General features: G+C 45.0%; 1 protein-coding gene across 1 annotated transcript; it reads left to right on the top strand.

Moving 5' to 3' along the window:
* Positions 1–262: 262 nt before the first annotated feature.
* On the top strand, positions 263–10,348 carry LOC127348133 (ALA-interacting subunit 1-like). Its single transcript, XM_051374226.1, has 9 exons — positions 263–305; positions 414–472; positions 541–615; positions 707–744; positions 5,739–5,811; positions 5,951–6,021; positions 9,460–9,757; positions 9,860–10,152; positions 10,318–10,348. The coding sequence occupies exons 1-9, from the start codon at positions 263–265 to the stop codon at positions 10,346–10,348; spliced, it is 981 nt and encodes a 326-aa protein (XP_051230186.1).
* Positions 10,349–18,361: the final 8,013 nt, after the last annotated feature.

The raw sequence follows: 18,361 nt of genomic DNA, 5'->3' as shown, positions 1-18,361 counted from the left end.
TAACTTCTCTAGAACAATAATCGTACACTTACGGTAGGATTCCTTCTCTAGAACGTCCAAAAGCACTCATCTGCATCTCCATTCCTCCAATACAATGTGCTGACACCGCGTCCCCAAAACCGCCACCTCTCCAGCGTATTAATCTCAGTCCACCACACTCCATCCTCCACCTCACTCCCTCCTCCACCGGCTTTCCTCTCCTCGTCTCCTCCACCTAGACGCCACCCAGGCTATCCTATTGCTCGATCGAGCAGACGAGCAGATGGATCCTGCAGAACGGGATGGCGACTCAAGGAAGCCCAAATGTATTTCATCCCTGGTCTTCTTACTCTTTTTTTTTGTCTGATCTTCTTACTTCGACGATTGATGACTTCAAGAAATCGATGAGTATTTTCTGTTGGTTTTGCTTGCAGATTCCAAATTTTCACAGCAGGAGCTTCCAGCATGCAAGCCAGTGCTGACACCTAAAATTGTAACTATCCCAGTCACCAATTTTTTTTTATCTTCAGATATGCATTTGCTGATATGTGGACATCGTAGGTCGTTACTGTCTTCTTGCTAATTGCGTTCCTATTCATTCCGATCGGGGTTGTGACTCTGAATGCGTCACGAGAGGTTAGGTGCAAATGTCTCCGATCATATTAGTTTTCTCTACTGTGATTCTTTATTGTGCATTTGTTTATTTTGTACCTTCGCTGTGATGCAGGTTGTCGAACTGGTGGAGAGATACGATATAAGTTGTGTGTGTTAGCGCTACATGTATATCTGTTGTAACATCCTTATCACGTGTAGAGATATGTTAGTTTAGTTTGATAAGCATCCTTGTAACCGATCTGATCTGGTGTATAAAGATCAGATCGTTCCCTAACTTCTCTCACACGTGATCAACAACCATGTACCTATCTTGCCGTTGTCGGCCTATATAAACACGTACCCGAGCCCGAGACAAAGGGCATCGATTCCACCCAAACCTAACGAGGTATCTTCACATGGTATCAGAGCCTCTCTTCCACAAAACCAATCTATGAGCCTTCCATCCTCATCCATCGCCATGGCCAACCCTCTGCCAAGCCAGGGAACGGCCGAGAAGCTCACGAGGGACAACTTCCTCCTATGGGAGACACAAGCTCTGCCGACGATCCGTGGTGCTCGCCTGATGGGGTACCTTGTGGATGCAGACGGACCAGAACGTCCTCTCCTACCTGGTGAATTCTTTGTCCAGGGAGATCATGCTGTCCGTGATAGGCATGAAGACATCGTCTGCTGTGTGGACTACAATAAGGTCCATGTTCGCAACCCAGTCGAGGACCCGCATCGCCAACCTCCGGGTCAAGCTCGCGAACACCAAGAAGGAAGGGAAAACCACCTCCCAATACTTCGCCCAGATGAAAGCGATTGCTGATGAGCTGGCAGCTGCAGGGCGGAGGATAGAGGAGGACGAGCTGGTTGAGTATTTGCTCGCCGGTCTCGATGATCCCTATAATCCGCTCTTCGCAGCCATTGGAGCCAACCCCGACATCAAGCTAACCGTGGGAGAGCTGTACTCCCAGGTGACCTCCTACGACAATCATATGGAGATGCTCGGTGTCCCCACTCACGGGGGCTCTGCCAACGCTGCCGCGCGAGGACGCGGTGGACCACGCCGGGGTGGCCAAGGAGCGCCCCGTGGACGTGGTGGAGGAGGCCGTGGCTACGGCCGTGGTCGAGGCCGCCAGCAAGGAGGTGGCAATGGTGGACGCCGCGGTGGCGGCAGCGGACGTCATCAAGGCGGCGGCGGCAACGACCGCGAACTCATCGTCTGCCAAATCTGCGGCAAGGCAGGCCATCCTGCCTGGAAGTGTTGGCACCGCTACTCTGATGATGAAGAAGAAGATCAGGAGAAGGGTGTCAACGCCGCCTACGGTGTCGACACCAACTGGTACTCCGACACCGGCGCCACCGACCACATCACCGGGGAGCTTGACAAGCTTACCATGAAGGAAAAGTACAACGGTCATGATAAGATTCAAGCGGCAAATGGAACAGGTATGAACATCAGCCATGTTGGTCATGCATTCGTTGATTCCCCATCCAAAAAATTCCACCTATACAATGTTCTTCATGTTCCATGTGCCTCAAAAAATCTTGTTTCTGTCCATCGCTTTACTTTGGATAACGGTGTCTTTGTTGAATTTCACCCGTGGTTCTTCTATGTCAAGGATCAGGTCACGAAGAAAATTCTGTTTAAAGGCCGATGCATCCGAGGTCTCTACCCGTTGGTATCATCATCATCAAGCACGAATAAACAAGCTCTTAGCGCCACCAAGCCTTCAGCTATCAGGTGGCATGATCGTTTAGGACATCCTTCGTTCAAAGTCGTTCAAAAGATCCTTAGGAAATATGATCTTCCTTTTTCTAGCAATTCTAGCATTGAGTCAGTTTGTGATTCATGTCAAAGAGCAAAAAGTCATCAACTACCTTACACAAGGTCCACTAGTGTGTCAACCTCCCCTCTAGAACTTGTATTCTCAGATGTTTGGGGACCTGCACCATCCTCTGTAGGTCGGTTTTCATACTATGTAAGCTTTATAGATGACTTTAGCAAATTTTCATGGATATTTCTTCTCAAGAAAAAATCTGAAGTATTTCAAGTTTTCAAGAATTTCCAGAATCTTGTTGAACGCCAATTTGGTAAAAAGATCATTACCATACAAACTGATGGGGGAGGTGAATATGAAAAACTAACTCCCTTCTTTCAAAGCATTGGCATCTCTCATCATCTCTAATGCCCTCATGCCCACCAACAAAATGGCTCAGCAGAACGGAAACATCGCCACATTGTAGAAGTTGGGCTTGCTCTTCTTGCCAATGCATCCATGCCATTAAAATTCTGGGATGAAGCTTTTTCTACCGCCACTCATCTCATTAATATGATCCCCTCCAAAGTCATCAACTATGAAACACCTATGGAACGTCTACTCCACAAAAACCCGACTATGCATCTCTTCGTGTCTTTGGTTGTGCCTGCTGGCCAAACCTTAGGCCCTATAACCAACGCAAATTAGCCTTCCGATCTAAGCAATGTGTATTTCTTGGTTATAGTAATATGCACAAAGGTGTGAAGTGCTTAGACGTCGCCTCTGGCCGAGTGTATATCTCCCGAGATGTTGTGTTTGATGAAACAGTTTTCCCATTCTCCAAACTTCATCCCAACGCCGGAGCTCTCCTTCGCCAAGCCATTCTTCTACTCCCAGAATCTCTTCAAAATTCATCGGACAAACTTCCTGGGGAGCAACAATGTACTGATTTAACATCTGATGTTTCACCTTTTGTTCCCGTAGTGTCCCTGCAGGTGCACCAGCAAAATGCAGGAGCAAATTTGGAGCAAACTGGCTCAGATTTGAGCTCAAACGGTGAAAATAGCGATCTGGGGCAAAACGACAGCCCTGGGACAGATCCCAATGATGATTCATTCGCGATCTCCGAAGATTCCGCCCCGGGATCGGCTCCTGCGTCAGGCTCTGCGCATCCGACAGGCGATCTGTCTCGATCTCAAGCGGGCGAACCCGCGTCGTCCACGTCGACGCCTCCTGCGGTGTCCCAAACGGCGCCTCCTGTTCGTGTCTACACGCGTCGCGCTCCAGCTCCACCACCTGGGCCCAAGCGGCCCACGACAGCATCTGGTCGGCCAACCAACACTGGTTCTGCACGCAGCGGGCCAATCGGTGGCTCTCCCGCTCGTGACAGGCCAATCATTGGCCCATCATGTCGCCAGGAGGGGCCTGCTTCTCCACCAGGATCTTCTGCACAGGCGCAGCAGCAGCAGGGGGAGCCAGGGCCAGGATCTTCTGCGAATAATGCTCCTGCAGCCGAGCCTGTGTATCGTACCAGGCAACAAACTGGAAAACGCAAGCCAAAGAGGTATACGGACGGTACAGTTCGCTACGGTCTCTCTTGCATTTCTGAAGAACCTGCTACGTTACAAATTGCACTAGCTGATAAGAATTGGAAAAATGCTATGAATGATGAATATCATGCACTTGTAGAAAACAAAACTTGGCATCTAGTACCACCTAAGCAAGGCATCAATCTTATAGATTGTAAATGGGTATATAGGGTCAAAAGAAATGCTGATGGAACAATAGATAGATATAAGGCCAGATTAGTAGCCAAAGGGTTTAAACAACGATATGGCTTAGATTATGAGGATACTTTTAGTCCTGTTGTTAAAGCTGCAACTATTAGACTTGTTCTAGCTGTTTCAGTTTCTAGAGGATGGAGCCTCAGGCAATTGGATGTAAAGAACGCGTTTCTTCACGGTGTTCTGGAAGAGGAAGTGTATATGAAGCAGCCACCAGGTTATGAAGATCCCCGTGCACCATTTCATGTGTGCAAACTTGATAAATCTTTGTATGGTCTCAAGCAAGCTCCAAGAGCATGGTTTGCCAAGCTAAGCTCAAAGTTACAAGAGCTTCGTTTCCTAGCATCTAAGGCTGACACATCACTATTCATTTACAATAAGTCAGGTATCACCATCTTTGTGCTAGTATATGTTGATGACATTATTGTCACAAGCTCCTCAAACAAAGCAATTACTTCACTTCTTAAGGATTTGAGTTCAGCTTTTGCACTCAAGGATTTAGGTGATTTGCATTATTTTCTTGGCATTGAAGTTAGAAAATTAAGTGATGGTGTTATACTAACCCAAGAAAAGTATGCATCTGATTTATTGGCTAGAGTGGGAATGAAGGATGCTAAGATAGCACCCACGCCTCTTTCATCATCAGAAAAATTGTCAGCTTTTGAAGGTGATGCACTTGGACCGGAGGACGGCACAAGGTACAGAAGCATAGTCGGAGGACTTCAGTACTTAACTCTTACCCAGCCAGACATTGCTTTTTCAGTCAACAAGGTATGCCAATATTTACATGCACCAACCACTGTTCATTGGACAGCCGTGAAAAGAATATTAAGATACATCAAAGGGACTACAAGTCTCGGTTTGACATTTAGAAAGTCTTCTTCCACATTAGTAAGTGCTTTCTCAGATGCTGACTGGGCAGGCTGTGTAGATGACAGAAGATCTACAGGAGGTTTTGCTGTTTATTTTGGTCCTAACTTAATCTCTTGGAGTGCTAGAAAACAGGCCACAGTTTCTAGATCAAGCACAGAAGCAGAGTACAAAGCTTTGGCAAATGCCACAGCTGAAGTGATTTGGATTGAGTCTCTACTTGGAGAACTTGGTGTTCAAAGGAAACGAGTATCCTGTTTATGGTGTGATAATATGGGAGCAACCTATCTCTCTGCTAATCCTGTTTTTCATGCAAGAACAAAGCACATCGAAAATGACTTTCATTTTGTAAGAGAAAGAGTAGCAAACAAATTGCTTGAGATCAGATTTATTCCTTCAGGGGATCAGGTGGCAGATGGTTTTACAAAGGCCTTACCAGCACGGCAACTTGAAGAATTCAAGCACAATCTCAACCTTAGAAAGGGTTGTGATTGAGGAGGGGTGTTAGCGCTACATGTATATCTGTTGTAACATCCTTATCACGTGTAGAGATATGTTAGTTTAGTTTGATAAGCATCCTTGTAACCGATCTGATCTGGTGTATAAAGATCAGATCGTTCCCTAACTTCTCTCACACGTGATCAACAACCATGTACCTATCTTGCCGTTGTCGGCCTATATAAACACGTACCCGAGCCCGAGACAAAGGGCATCGATTCCACCCAAACCTAACGAGGTATCTTCACAGTGTGCGCATGGATGATAAGATCGCCTTCATTCAGAACTCCGAGATTGACAAAACATGCAACATCACACTACAGGTGAGTTTTCAATGAAAATGCTCCCAGTTTCTACATACTTATTACTTGCGATGGTTGCCCTTATTGCTTGTGATATTAAGTGCAGTGTTTTCATATCTTACTTTTTAAATTAATTAGCTGGTTTTTTTGTGCCTTTTAGGTGCCTAGATACATGAAGAGTCCAATCCTTGTATATTACCAGATTGGCAACTTCTATCAAAACCATCGAAGGTATATATATTAGAGCTCTTTTACAGTGATTGGCACGGAACTTTGGCTCCGTCTAATTAAATCTAGGTTCCGTCTAATGTATTTTTTCGTAGCCGTTGATTAAATCAGTGTATAACTTCTATGATTCTTTAACAATTCTAAACGCACGTTTGGAAGGTCAACTCACCAAATCATAATCAGAAAAATAAAAAATAAATCTCATTAAATCGCAGACACGTTCTGGCCTTCTTCCCAGGAGCAATCGCCTCTCCTCAATGGGCCGCCACGACCGCCTCATGTACTCCATCGCCCAGCCGCCGCCGCCCCCTCCCTCCGTTGCAGCCGCCAGACGCCGCCAGCCGCCACCGCCCCCTCCCTCCGTTGCAGCCGCCAGACGCTGCCGCCTCCCCTCTCTCCGTCTGAGCCCCCTCCCTCCGCCGCCCCCTCCCTCCGCCGCAGCACCCTCTCCGTCGCAGCCCCCCTCTCCTCCGTCACGGGGATCGCCGGGAAAGTCATGGACACGTCCCCTCTGTCGAAGGGATCGGCTGGAGTGTCGCTGGGATCGCCGGGAGAATCCAGCCCCTACCCCATACCTGACGCGGACGCGACTCTGGCTCCTCGTCCACATCGCCTCCTTCGATCGTCGGTAAGCTCCGATTCATCAATGGCCCCCTCCTCATATTTGGAAGCACATTGTCAGTTCGTTTATTTTTGTGAAACTACTCCCTAGTAGTGTGGTTGGTAACTGAATTTTTTTTCGAAATGGGGGAAAATCGCCCCAGCTTCTGCATCCAAAGGATGCACACGGCTTTTTTTATTAGATTATTCACAACACATCAACCAAAAACCAAATGCCTTCTCAGGCCGCCCAATAGCAGATGAGAAACACATCCAGTCAAGCAGACTCCCAGCATACGCCAACGCCTACGCCATAGAAGTTGCTACCGCCGTCTTCCTCGACTCCATCTTCAAGAGAGATCATCGCATTGACCATGCCAGGCCTGCCATCGATGCCGCCACGGCGCCAGACGACTCCACCATCCTGCGCGAGTCCATCACACTGCATCCGTCCCGAGACACCACTGCACCATGCCGCGGCGACTCGACGACGCCGACACAGCGAAAGCACACCGCTCCACCTCAGCACCACCGCCATCCGTTGTCTGCTCCAAAAACGATGACCCCAACAGGGAGAACGGCGTTGTACGCTGCCATCGTCTGATCCGGGAGACCCGGGTCTAGGATTTCCCCCGGAGCAGCCCAGGCGAAGAACGCAGGCTGCAGAGACAATGCCTTCAACAAGGTAACGACGAAGAACGCCGTCATCATCCGCCATGACCGAAGTCCGGGCCGGCTTTCACCGGCAGCTGCGCCTCGCCATCGGGAGCTAGGCGACAGATCGCGAGATCCGCCACGGCTAGCCACACAACTAGCCGATCTCCTCCGGCGGAAGAGAAGACCACCACCGCCATGCCTAGAGCAGAAACTCCAAGCGCCCTCGTGAAGCAGAAGGGACACAAACGAAGCCCGCACGCCGCTGCCCGCAGGAGCCCGCCCATCCCCTCCGCTCGATCCCCATGGGGACCGGATCAGATTGGAAGGAGGCGCCGCTGCATCTTGCGATCCCCGGATCCGCCGTGGCCGCCGTCCCTTCGCTGCACCAACGCCGCGGGAGAGGACAACGAGCGCTGTCATCATCGCAACCCGGCGCTAGGAGGATGGCCGCCGCCGCCACCACACCGACCAGGCTTTGCCTGGCGGCGCTCCCGGCAGCGGCGGCGGAGAGGAGAACGCCGGGGGAGGGCTGGAGTGGACGGGCGGAGGTGGGCGCCCCGGCGGCGGCGCGGCGCCGCCGCGCGGGGGCGGGTTAGGGTTGGGGGGCGGAGATGGGTGTTGCTTTTCGATCCTGTCGGTGGCTCTGTGCGGTTGCTGCTGGTAACTGAATACTGAAGAAAGAATACACAACGTAGACACAGTACTTCTAAATCCGGCAGCCCGCTGCCTATTGGAACCAATGTTTAAAATAGCCGGCTACAAGATATAGCCGCGGCTTCCCAAAACAGCTATAGGCCCGGCTATACCTGGCTATAGCCGGCTATTTAAAGAATTTACCACCTTTTAGCGGGCTAATGCAGTTAGCCGCACCATACAGAAAAGGCTATAGCAGGCTATAGCCCGTCTATAGCCGGCTATTTTAAACTATGGTTGGAACACATGAGTAATTTGCTCTATCGGTATTCTCTCTATCATAGTCTTCTTTATTTAGAATCTCTAAGCTAAATTGATTGGGCAGCTTTAGGTCCTGTAGCTATCTTTGGGCTAGAGAGGTGGCAGTGGCGAGGTGCAGATTCAGCGAGCTGAACTCTAGCGTCAGCCTACTGTTGCACGTACTGTCAACAATAATAGAGCAGATAAAAACAGGAAGGAGAAAACTACCTTTTACATGTTTGTACAATACATAGTATCACATAATAAAAATTCGGATGAAGCAGTTCTTAGCTTATTGCTTGAAATTGTACAAAAAGCTAAGCATTGGCCGTATGCTCCTTCTATCGGCAGAAAACGTACAGAAAATTAAGCACTGGCCATGGCCACGGCTCTTGTATTTAAACCAAATGCATGAAGCGACTTTAGCTCCTGAGGTTTGTATACAGCTTCTGAACTTGCGACTGCAATTAGCGCTATGTGGTCAGCTTTGAGATTGTCCATTTTAATAGAGATGATTAAACAAAATAGAATCTGAGAGGTTACCATAGCAGTATCAAAACAGAAATGGTTGTACAAAGCAGGAAACATTTGCTGACGGTGATGCTCAAACATTTGCTGAATTATTGTTCCTGTTGTGTAGGACAACAAGCTGCGAGAAGAAGCTCTATGATGGGTGCATTTGAAGTTTGATCGTCGAGGTATTATTCTTGTCTGATCCCTTTGCTTCAGTTTGACACTTTTTTTTGCCTGAATGCTACTAATTTGTCCGTGATTTCAAGACAAAAGAAAAAGAGAACAAGTACTAGTTCGTGTTGTCGGATGACTTTAAGATTCGTGCTAGTCTAATTGGATGCTTCGCCCGCTCAAATGGATGTTCATTTTTTATAATCTTAGCAAAATATATTAGAGGTTCCGGTCCCACAGATTTTTGTTCCGGTCCCGCATTTTTGGTTCCGTCAGTTTAGTTCCGTCTATTTATCACCATAGGATCAGGGTGGATGGACGGTTATTAAAAATGCCAACCACTGTAAAATTTGTATATTAACAAATGAAATGCATTACATTCCTTCTCCGTGTGCTTCCTGAGAAAATTCATTCCCCACCTACAATTGCATTTTAATAAGACTCTGTTGCACTGGAACACATGTATTCATTTCTTTCTTCCACATTCTGTTGTACTGATTTTGATAGTGTCCTGGTATAACAAATTGTGTTGACATACTCAGACCAATTGCTACGCCCTTTTCCTAGGTATGTGCAAAGTCGAAATGACAAACAACTGCGGTATAAGAATGTTCACTTGGGAAAAGAATGTGAACCTGAAGGGCATGCCGCTGGTGGTGCTCCAATTGTTCCATGTGGCCTTGTTGCTTGGAGCCTGTTCAACGACACATTTACAATTAAGCTCAATGGGGAGACTATTGAAGTGAATAAAAAGGATATAGCTTGGAAGAGTGACAAGAAGCATAAATTCGGCAATGATATCTATCCTAGTAATTTCCAGAAAGGACGTCTCATAGGTGGTGCTAAGCTAAACGAGAGCATAGCAGTACGTGGATTTTTCCTCTTTCTTGTCACAATTTTTATTCTTGCCACAATTCCAAGAACGATATCTATCCTATTACTTCCTTATTCTTGTCACAATTTTCAGTTAAGTGAGCAAGAAGATCTCATTGTTTGGATGAGAACCGCTGCCTTCCCAACTTTCAGAAAGCTATATGGCAGGATTGAAAAGGAGATCATGCCTAAGGATAACATAACAGTGGTTATACAGAATAACTATAACACGTATAGCTTTGGAGGATCAAAAGCGTTGGTCCTTTCTACTGCATCTTGGATTGGAGGAACAAATAACTTCATTCGTATTGCGTATCTTACTATTGGTGGTTTGTGCCTCTTCCTTGCTTTCGGGTTCACAGTTCTGGAGTACATGGTTAAGCCAAGGTATGTTTCGTAATTCGCGCAGCAGTATTTATGGACATAAATTTATCCTTCTGAAACATGTTGTTAAGCGTTCATACCACTTATTTTCACGAACCCTTTGTTATCTACTTGAATGTATTTTTTATTAGATTAAGCCAATGCAATTCTTGGTTTTGTCAATTTCAGTGAAACTATGAAGGTGCGCCGCGGCCTGTGAGATATAACTATCCTGTGAGATATTACTATTGCTGATCAAGTCTGTGATATGTGAGTAGAAGTATCGCGAAGTGATGACACGAAGAAGGTGAATTCATTCATAGGGCAGGAGAAATCAATGAGTTACTAATTCTCCTTTTTGGAAAGGATTGATGGAGGTAAAACACGAGTTTTTTTCAAGGGGCTCCTTCAAAGTGGGTAATGGTATGACCATCCGCTTCTGGGAAGATACCTGGTTGGGAAATACTTCATTGGCTCAGCAATATCCTTCACTATACAACATTGTCCATCATAAAAATGTCATTGTGGCACATGTGCTTGCCCAACCACCTTTGAATATTACCTTCCGAATAGTGTTGAATGGTAGTAAATGGACTTTATGGTTACAATTATGTCGGAAACTCATGATGGTTACTTTGAATGACGAAGATGATAGGTTTGTTTGGAATCTGACATCTAACGGAGTGTTTACTGTCAAGTCTATGTATGAAGATATTATGTGTGACCATACCCCCTTTTTGCGAAAATATCTATGGAAGGTCAAAATACCCCTTAAGATTAAAATTTTCATGTGGTTCTTGAGTAATAAGGTTTTGTTAACAAAAGATAACCTAGCGAAACGTCAGTGGAATGGGTGTACAAAATGTGTATTCTGTGGGGAACAGGAGACCATTCAACATCTTTTTATTGATTGTCCGTTAGCTAAGCTTTTATGGCGTATAGTTAATTTCACCTATGATCTCCCACCTCCTACCAATATTACCAATATGTTTGGTAACTGGCTTAAAGGAGTAGATAGAAAATCTAAGGTGTTTATCTGGATTGGGGTTTCTGCCTTATGTTGGTCTATTTGGAGGGTCTAAAATGATATAATCTTTAACAAAAAAGTCTCTTTTCATTTCTTGCAGGTTATTCACATGGTCTCCCATTGGGTCCAGCTTTGGGCTCTACTTTCCCCGGAGGGATTGCGGGATACCATGGCTTCTGGATGCACACGTCTCCTGATGGTCGCTCAGGATATCTTGTGCCAGGCTGGTTGGCGGCATACTAGAAGACTATGTTGAGTGGTAGTCGTAGTATGTCCTTTTTTCGATGGTTGATTCTTGTATCAATCATTGAGCATGTGTGAACTGTAAACAATCTTGTTGGATCTTTTTATTAATAAAAGGCCGTGTGCATCGTCATGATGCAGAAGCCGGGGTACACCCCCATTTCGAAAAAAAAAACTGAATGGTACTAAGACATATCCCCATGCGATTACATAGTTGACATGTTTGTCTTACATAAATGGTATCTAGCTCATGCTGCTGTCGTCATATCATCAGAGATAATGATGATGAGTTCGTTAACTGGTGCGGGGAGAGTCGGGAGACCGATAGCTTTCACAATACATTGAAAAATTTAATGTATGCTTGAATTTACCCCCTTACCTCTGTTCGTTAGGATCAAATCCAATGACATACTGTTCGCATTAGTATGTTATGCCGACCCAAATTGTTAGATTGAGCAATGACAGGGGGGTCCTAATGAACCATGAAGGCAATGTGTATGTCCAAGCTGGAAAGCAGAGAACATCTCTTTGACAATCCAATGAGCTCTACTTTATGTCTGGATTCTAAGATAGGTAGATAGCCCATGCATTTCTTTGAATTGTAGTGCTACTGTTGGTAATAGATGAAAAATAGCCTTCAAATCAGAAGATAAAGTAGAGGTAGTATTTCATTTGAAAACACAAATAAACTAATGACATAAAGTCAATCTTGAATTTGATTCTTACATAATCAGCTTTGAAGTTCCATATGTGGTGAGAAAAAAATCTTTATCATAACCTACGGGAACAGTTCACCCAGATTTAGGGAAAGCACTCAAAATTATTTGGATTTTGGGACAAAATTCTTGTGATGTTTACAAAGACCTCAGTGTCAACATTTAAAACAACTGATTTGTTAATCCAGTAACTACCAGTCTATTTTCACATAACTGAAATATTGATAAACACTCAAGCAGACTGGAAAAGCTCTTTGACACAACTCCCTTGAGAGGGTCAGTTGCATTTTCACAGAATACAATATCCTGCACTTTGACACAAGAATGCATCATCCTTGTCAGAATCAGTTTAAGTGCTCCTTCCAAGTTGGAAGCCCAAAATATAACTGGGGAAGCTTCCAAAAGACATCATTTTGCAACCTTGGTAGACAACGCATCCCTGCACCCCATCTTCCTCTTTGCCCATATGTTTCCTCATCTTTTTCCTTTTAGACAATACCATCCGCGGCTTGTAGATGACGTTGAGCACGGCCGACTGGCCACCTTGGGTAGCTGCATCGCGGCGACGCAGGGGGGCTCACTGTCTACTTGAGCTAAACAGTTCAGCAGACAGCCTCTAAGATATAGCGCGTGGTCTGTTAGTTGAGGAATAGTCCACCAAGAAGAAAATGAACAAGTCAAGGGATTTTTCTGGAAGGACGTAGAATCAATAAGTACACATGACTCAGCTTAATTGTATTTTCTACTCACTGATCTACGGTGTCGCCAAACCACATGAGGTGGCGTTGAATTATTTGCAAGAGCAATATCAAGTTTGATGAGGCTACGTTACTTCACATTTGGTGGGGTATCTGAAGACTGCTCTCTGTCAGCTGAATGCTCCAACTCACCATTCGCTTGCCTGGCCTTTACAGCAGCTAAAGTAGCACAAATCGCCTCAGCCTCTGCAACAGATGCATCAAGCAAATAATCAGCGAACAACCATGAACTCTAGCTTCCAGTACTGTATTAGTATGGAAAAAAAGCAAGATAATGTATGAATTGTCTTTGTTGAGTGTTGTACAACCTAAGCATAGCGGCTGAGCATTTCAGCTAACGGTTTGCCAAAATGATAAAGTATACGTGGTGTTGGTGGGAAGGAAGGTAATGTATAGTGCGAGCTTAGATCACATACAATATATTCTTTAATGTTAGAGGGTGACCGTAAAAAAGAACACAGACAAAGAACATACAATATCTTCTTTAATGTATTTGCACTTTGTCCACAAAATTTTACATGTAGACAAAGAACACAGACACTTACATGTCAAAAAAAATCACCTTTTTTATTACATTCAGGAACACGAATTATTCTTTATTTGGCAAACTTTTATCACAATTGCGGTACCGTAAAAAAATTAGAAGATGTGTTCACCCTCTATTTTTTTCCTGCATCCGCCACGGCGAGGCCACGGCGAGGGGTGCTGGCAAGCCGTGTGTCTGGTAGTCAAACACTCCTTTAGAAAATCTTCTAGATATTAATGACATATTTTGTTTCTATTTTTACATTTATGATTATTTGTCATCATGTAGATGTGCGCTTGTCAGCATAACTTGACACACGTCAAGTCCATAATCTTTTACCAAATCTAACCAATAAATAGCCATATCATTACAATAATATTTGATAATTAATGTGTCCGTGCTACAAATACAACAGTGCAAGGCATGCTCGACCACACAGAGAGAACATCCAAGGCATATCAGCCATGAAGGTGATCCTTACCCTCCTCGTCATCCTTGCACCCCTCTACATGGCCGCCGCCCGCCTCCTTTGCCCCAACGTGCTGCACGTTAGCATGACGGTCGCCTGCAGCAGCGCACACGGAACAAAGTTCATGTATGATAACTGCATCGACGCGATGCAGCGTGGTGGCATCGACCCCTCCCCATCGCACACAGAGGAGACCACCGTGTATGCCATCCTCGCCGCGAACCAGGCCATAGATTCCTACAGCGGCACCCTTCAGGATTTGAGGATTCAGCTCCAACAAAACAAATCACTCTCCCGTGCAGAGAGCGATGCCTACCACGGTTGCATGAACGACTACACCACATCGACCAACACCCTCGCCGTCATCGTCAACAGTTGTCTGAACAACTGCTACTTTAAAAAACTCTCCAGCCTGTACGTGGATGGGATTATGAGCCTAGAGAACTGCAAAGACCGCATGCTAGCGCCATGGATGAACGTGCCACCGTTGTACCCCAAGGTTGAGCGTGACCGGAGCAAGATCGTGATAGCCTACATGCTTGGTTATCTGCTAGACGGCCTATGAGTGTGTAGGCTTAGATGTGCGTCAGTATCTTGACCCAAGCGAAATCAATAGAAATATAAAATGGGATTCACTACCCAGTTCTACATTCGCGTATTACTCTAAAGTGTAATTCTAGCTAGTCTCGGTTTCAACTCTTTTCAGGCCATCCGCCGATTTGCGAGTATGCCATGTGGCCAAAAAAATTTGCATTTGACTTGCAGGTTTTCCTTCAGTGTATCCACAATTCAGAAAAATGTTGCGGTAAATATTGTGCAAGTCACGTGGCACCAATCTCAAAACAATAATAATGCTCCAATAAAGTGGCATAAGGAGTAGGTGGTACGGTTTTTGAAACATGAATCAACGCCGGAAACCTTTTGAGTTGAAATAATAGGCGGTATTTTCTTTTCTTTTTGGCTATGGAGTAATGGACCGTTAGGAGCGTATCAGCGCCGTAGGATCCTGTCATACGACCCTATCGTAGAAACTTATCACACAAGCATGAATTCAATGCAATTAATAAATAAAATGTATAAAATGAATGCACAGTCTCACACAAGCAGCCCTTCCATGCATATAAATTGACTCATGTACTGCCCCACAAGATCATCTTCAGAGTAGCCCTTCAGAAAGATCATAGCAACAGACCCTTTTCTTCCTCTGCCGGACAACCATGGCCTGCGGCCTCACAGTGAATTTCTTCAGCGTCGTGCTCCTCTCCCTTCTGTGCAACACCCTTGCAGGTATAGTACGTCAAACGAAAAAATTATGTTTACTGAAAAATCTGAAACAGGCATATACCTAGATGGTAGATACGGGCATACGGCTGCAGAATACAAGTGCTGATGAGTGATGATGGAAACTAATTAAGCAGGCGGAAGCGTGGAGGACTACGCCGCTGATTTGGTGCCAGTGTGGGAGCCGCCGACGTCGAAGGGGCAGTGGCGGCCGTCGGAGCCTGCAATCTTCGGGACGTTTAGGAACTGCGGACAGTGCAAGTGCTGCTCGAATGCCGGCCCCCGGTACTGCCAGTCCATTTTGTGCTGCAAGGAGATTGTGTGCGGGAACGAAGGCTGCACGCCTCCTAAGCCCATCTACTGCGGTTGCGACCCAAAAACGTGTGTGAATCACTAGGACAACGGGCCATGCAACCTTCCCATTCAGACACACACAAAATAAATGCAAAATTTACAGGCCGTGTGCCATGTCCAATAAATCGCATACGGCTCATTTTCTAGAGAATCATGTGCCAACACTCGCACCTACTTTTTTTTGAACACGGAGAGGCCCCAAGGGCCTAGATTACAATTATTTTTCTGTAACATCCCAAAACTTACTATTTTGGAATGTTAATGTGGTGCCCGGACTTACCAGTCCAGAACTCCTGTTATGCATACAATTTCACGATCCCAAGATCATTCCATCGTGAATACATAACCGAACTGATATCAGATTACATCATCCATTACAGTACCGAATTACAGATATTACGGAAGTCTTACATCATAGGTCATCCAGGCCGTAGTTCAACAAACAGCAGCGGAATTTATTTGACTCCAAACAACGGCGGAACCCAAGTCAGGCATTTACCCTACTGGGAGAGCGTCCTAGTTCGCGTCTTCGGCGTCGTACTTTTCTTCTTCGTGGTACTCCTCTTCCAAGTCTGGCCAAGTAAATAGCCAGGACAACAATGCCAATGAGTACGTTTGAATGTACTCGTAAACCACCTTAGAGAGAAATATGGCGGTCGCAAGGAACAGGCACTAACTAAGGCGACAAAGAGCGAGAGAGAGTTTCTCTCGAGAATAAGATATCTCTATAATTTTGTTGAAAATCTTTTTGTAACAATTATCATTTGAAGACTAATAGGTAAGGGTGACCCAATTTATTTTTCTGGCCCTCGAAACGGCCAAACAACTGTACCAACTTTCCACCGTACCTCTCAGGTACATTTCCTCCAGTCCCACTGGCAGCACTTTCCCAAAACAATTTTTAGAAACCCTTTTTATAAAACAAAAACTCTTCAGGCTAAGCAACAGCATTCCCGATCGTCCATAACCGCGGACACGACTATTCGAATAGTTTTCACTCTGTAGAGGTTGTACACTTTCCCCACAAGATCCGGATACTCATCGTGTGGGCATCATCCCTGCATAACAACATATACCACGACAAATACCCGATCGCAGTTTTTCGCCTGCTCGCCTTAGCCTAAGACATGCCGCCTAGAGTTGTACCTCCCAACACCAGAGTCTGAGGGGTCGTTTACCTGGGAATAGCAAATTCCCCGACCAGCTCGATCCTCCGGAATGCCGCGACCGACTGCGGGGCATTATTCAATGGGAGCTAGGTTGTACCCCTGCCATCGGTACGCAATGGAAAGGCGTTCCCAGTTCGTCAGGAAGGCCACGGTCGATAGGTGTCCATGGTCGGACTACCTCTTACACTTGCAGGACCCAAACTAAGGCGATACAAACTACTATGCTACGTCCCGTGCCCACTATGGGGTAATGTGGTCGTACTGTCTTTCAGTCCGAGTGAGTACTTAGGCGCTAAAGTTTTTGAAAACATTTTCTTTTCTCCACTTGCCTCCAGCAAATATTCTTTCCATAATCATCTTTCCTTTCATAAACCCACACTTGAGCAGTGATACCCCATTCCAAGGTTTTCGAAAACTTCTTTTCAGGAAAACATTTTCATAATCATTTCTCCAGGGCTCCCAACCTATAGTCCAATTCTTCTTCGAAAAATGGCGACAAGGATGACAACGTGATCAGCACCATATCACTAATAAAGATGTGGTCAGTAGGTAACAACGAGGGCTGCACTCTAAGGGTGGATTAATAAAACTCCGGGTGGCACTAACCACCGACATGAAAATTAAAAGACATGCACTTTATAAAAACCTGTAATAATGCAAGAGCAAGATATATAGGATCGGAGATGCATCAAGAGATGGCTTGCCTTGATCAGCAAAGTGTCCCTGGTCTTCCTCTTCAATTCCTCCAAAGTCTCATTCTCCTCCGTTTTCGGCGGCGTTCGAATCTAACGTTGCAAAAAGAAAAACAACAAGTCATACCCAATCAACAAACCACACCAGAATAATTCACACAAAAATTTGGTAAAATCACAGTATGTAAAGGCTCACAAATGCAAGCTACTGAAAGTGGTTTCACCCATTTATGGGTTTTAAAACAAAAGATATGATTTTTGCAATTTCAGAATGACTTAGGAACCATTTAAATGGTCTAAATCTTTCTGTATGTCTCAAAAATGCATGCAGCATACCTACTGAAAGATAATAACATGTAGAGCACACATGCACAAGAATTATATGCAAATAAAATCTTAAATGACCTAGACAAATTAACTAAGACAGAAACTAGAACATACAAACAGCTAGGCGCACCAGTATCAGAGCATCACCAACCAACACCAAGCATACCCCTGGATAGGTGAGACTAAATGTGAACTAATCCCACTGGTTTGGTATTTTCTGATTTGTAAATGATTTTATAAAAATCAAATACTGAAAAGGTTCACTGTTTCAGTAATAAATTCTCCAGGCATAAACTACCACTCTACAAATTATTTCCTTTGGCACAGAAATACCTTAACATTATATCTACCAGTTGCACTTGGTTTGGATTCAAAAACATATGTGGTTTTTGAAATAAAATTCATGGAATAGCTCTCTGGTCAAATTTTGATTTGTAAATAAAACCAAATCTAGGAAGGTCCTGCATGTGATAGTAGTGCCAAAACAAAGGTATTTACTTCTACTTCACAGAAAAATTAATCTCATGCAGAAAGGGTTTATCAATCTCACACCATAAATAAAATACACAATCAGTAACCTTTTAGGTTTTTATTTAACAGCATATTTTCACAACTCTAAAGCACATGCATGCAATTATTCATGGTAGAGAAAACATCTATGAGCATCTAGA

Source organism: Lolium perenne, chromosome 4, assembly GCF_019359855.2.
Source record: "Lolium perenne isolate Kyuss_39 chromosome 4, Kyuss_2.0, whole genome shotgun sequence".
Classification (NCBI taxonomy): Eukaryota; Viridiplantae; Streptophyta; class Magnoliopsida; order Poales; family Poaceae; genus Lolium; species Lolium perenne.
The sequence above is the reverse complement of the archived record's forward strand: the minus strand, read 5'-3'. Positions and strand labels throughout refer to the sequence as shown.

Excerpts from the sequence above, each read along its gene's own strand:
- LOC127348133 (XM_051374226.1), top strand. The coding sequence starts at position 263 with ATGGATCCTGCAGAACGGGATGGCGACTCAAGGAAGCCCAAAT. Across the intron at positions 473-540 it reads CAGTGCTGACACCTAAAATT|GTCGTTACTGTCTTCTTGCT; the intron begins GTAACTATCCCA and ends TGGACATCGTAG. Across the intron at positions 9,758-9,859 it reads AGCTAAACGAGAGCATAGCA|TTAAGTGAGCAAGAAGATCT; the intron begins GTACGTGGATTT and ends CACAATTTTCAG.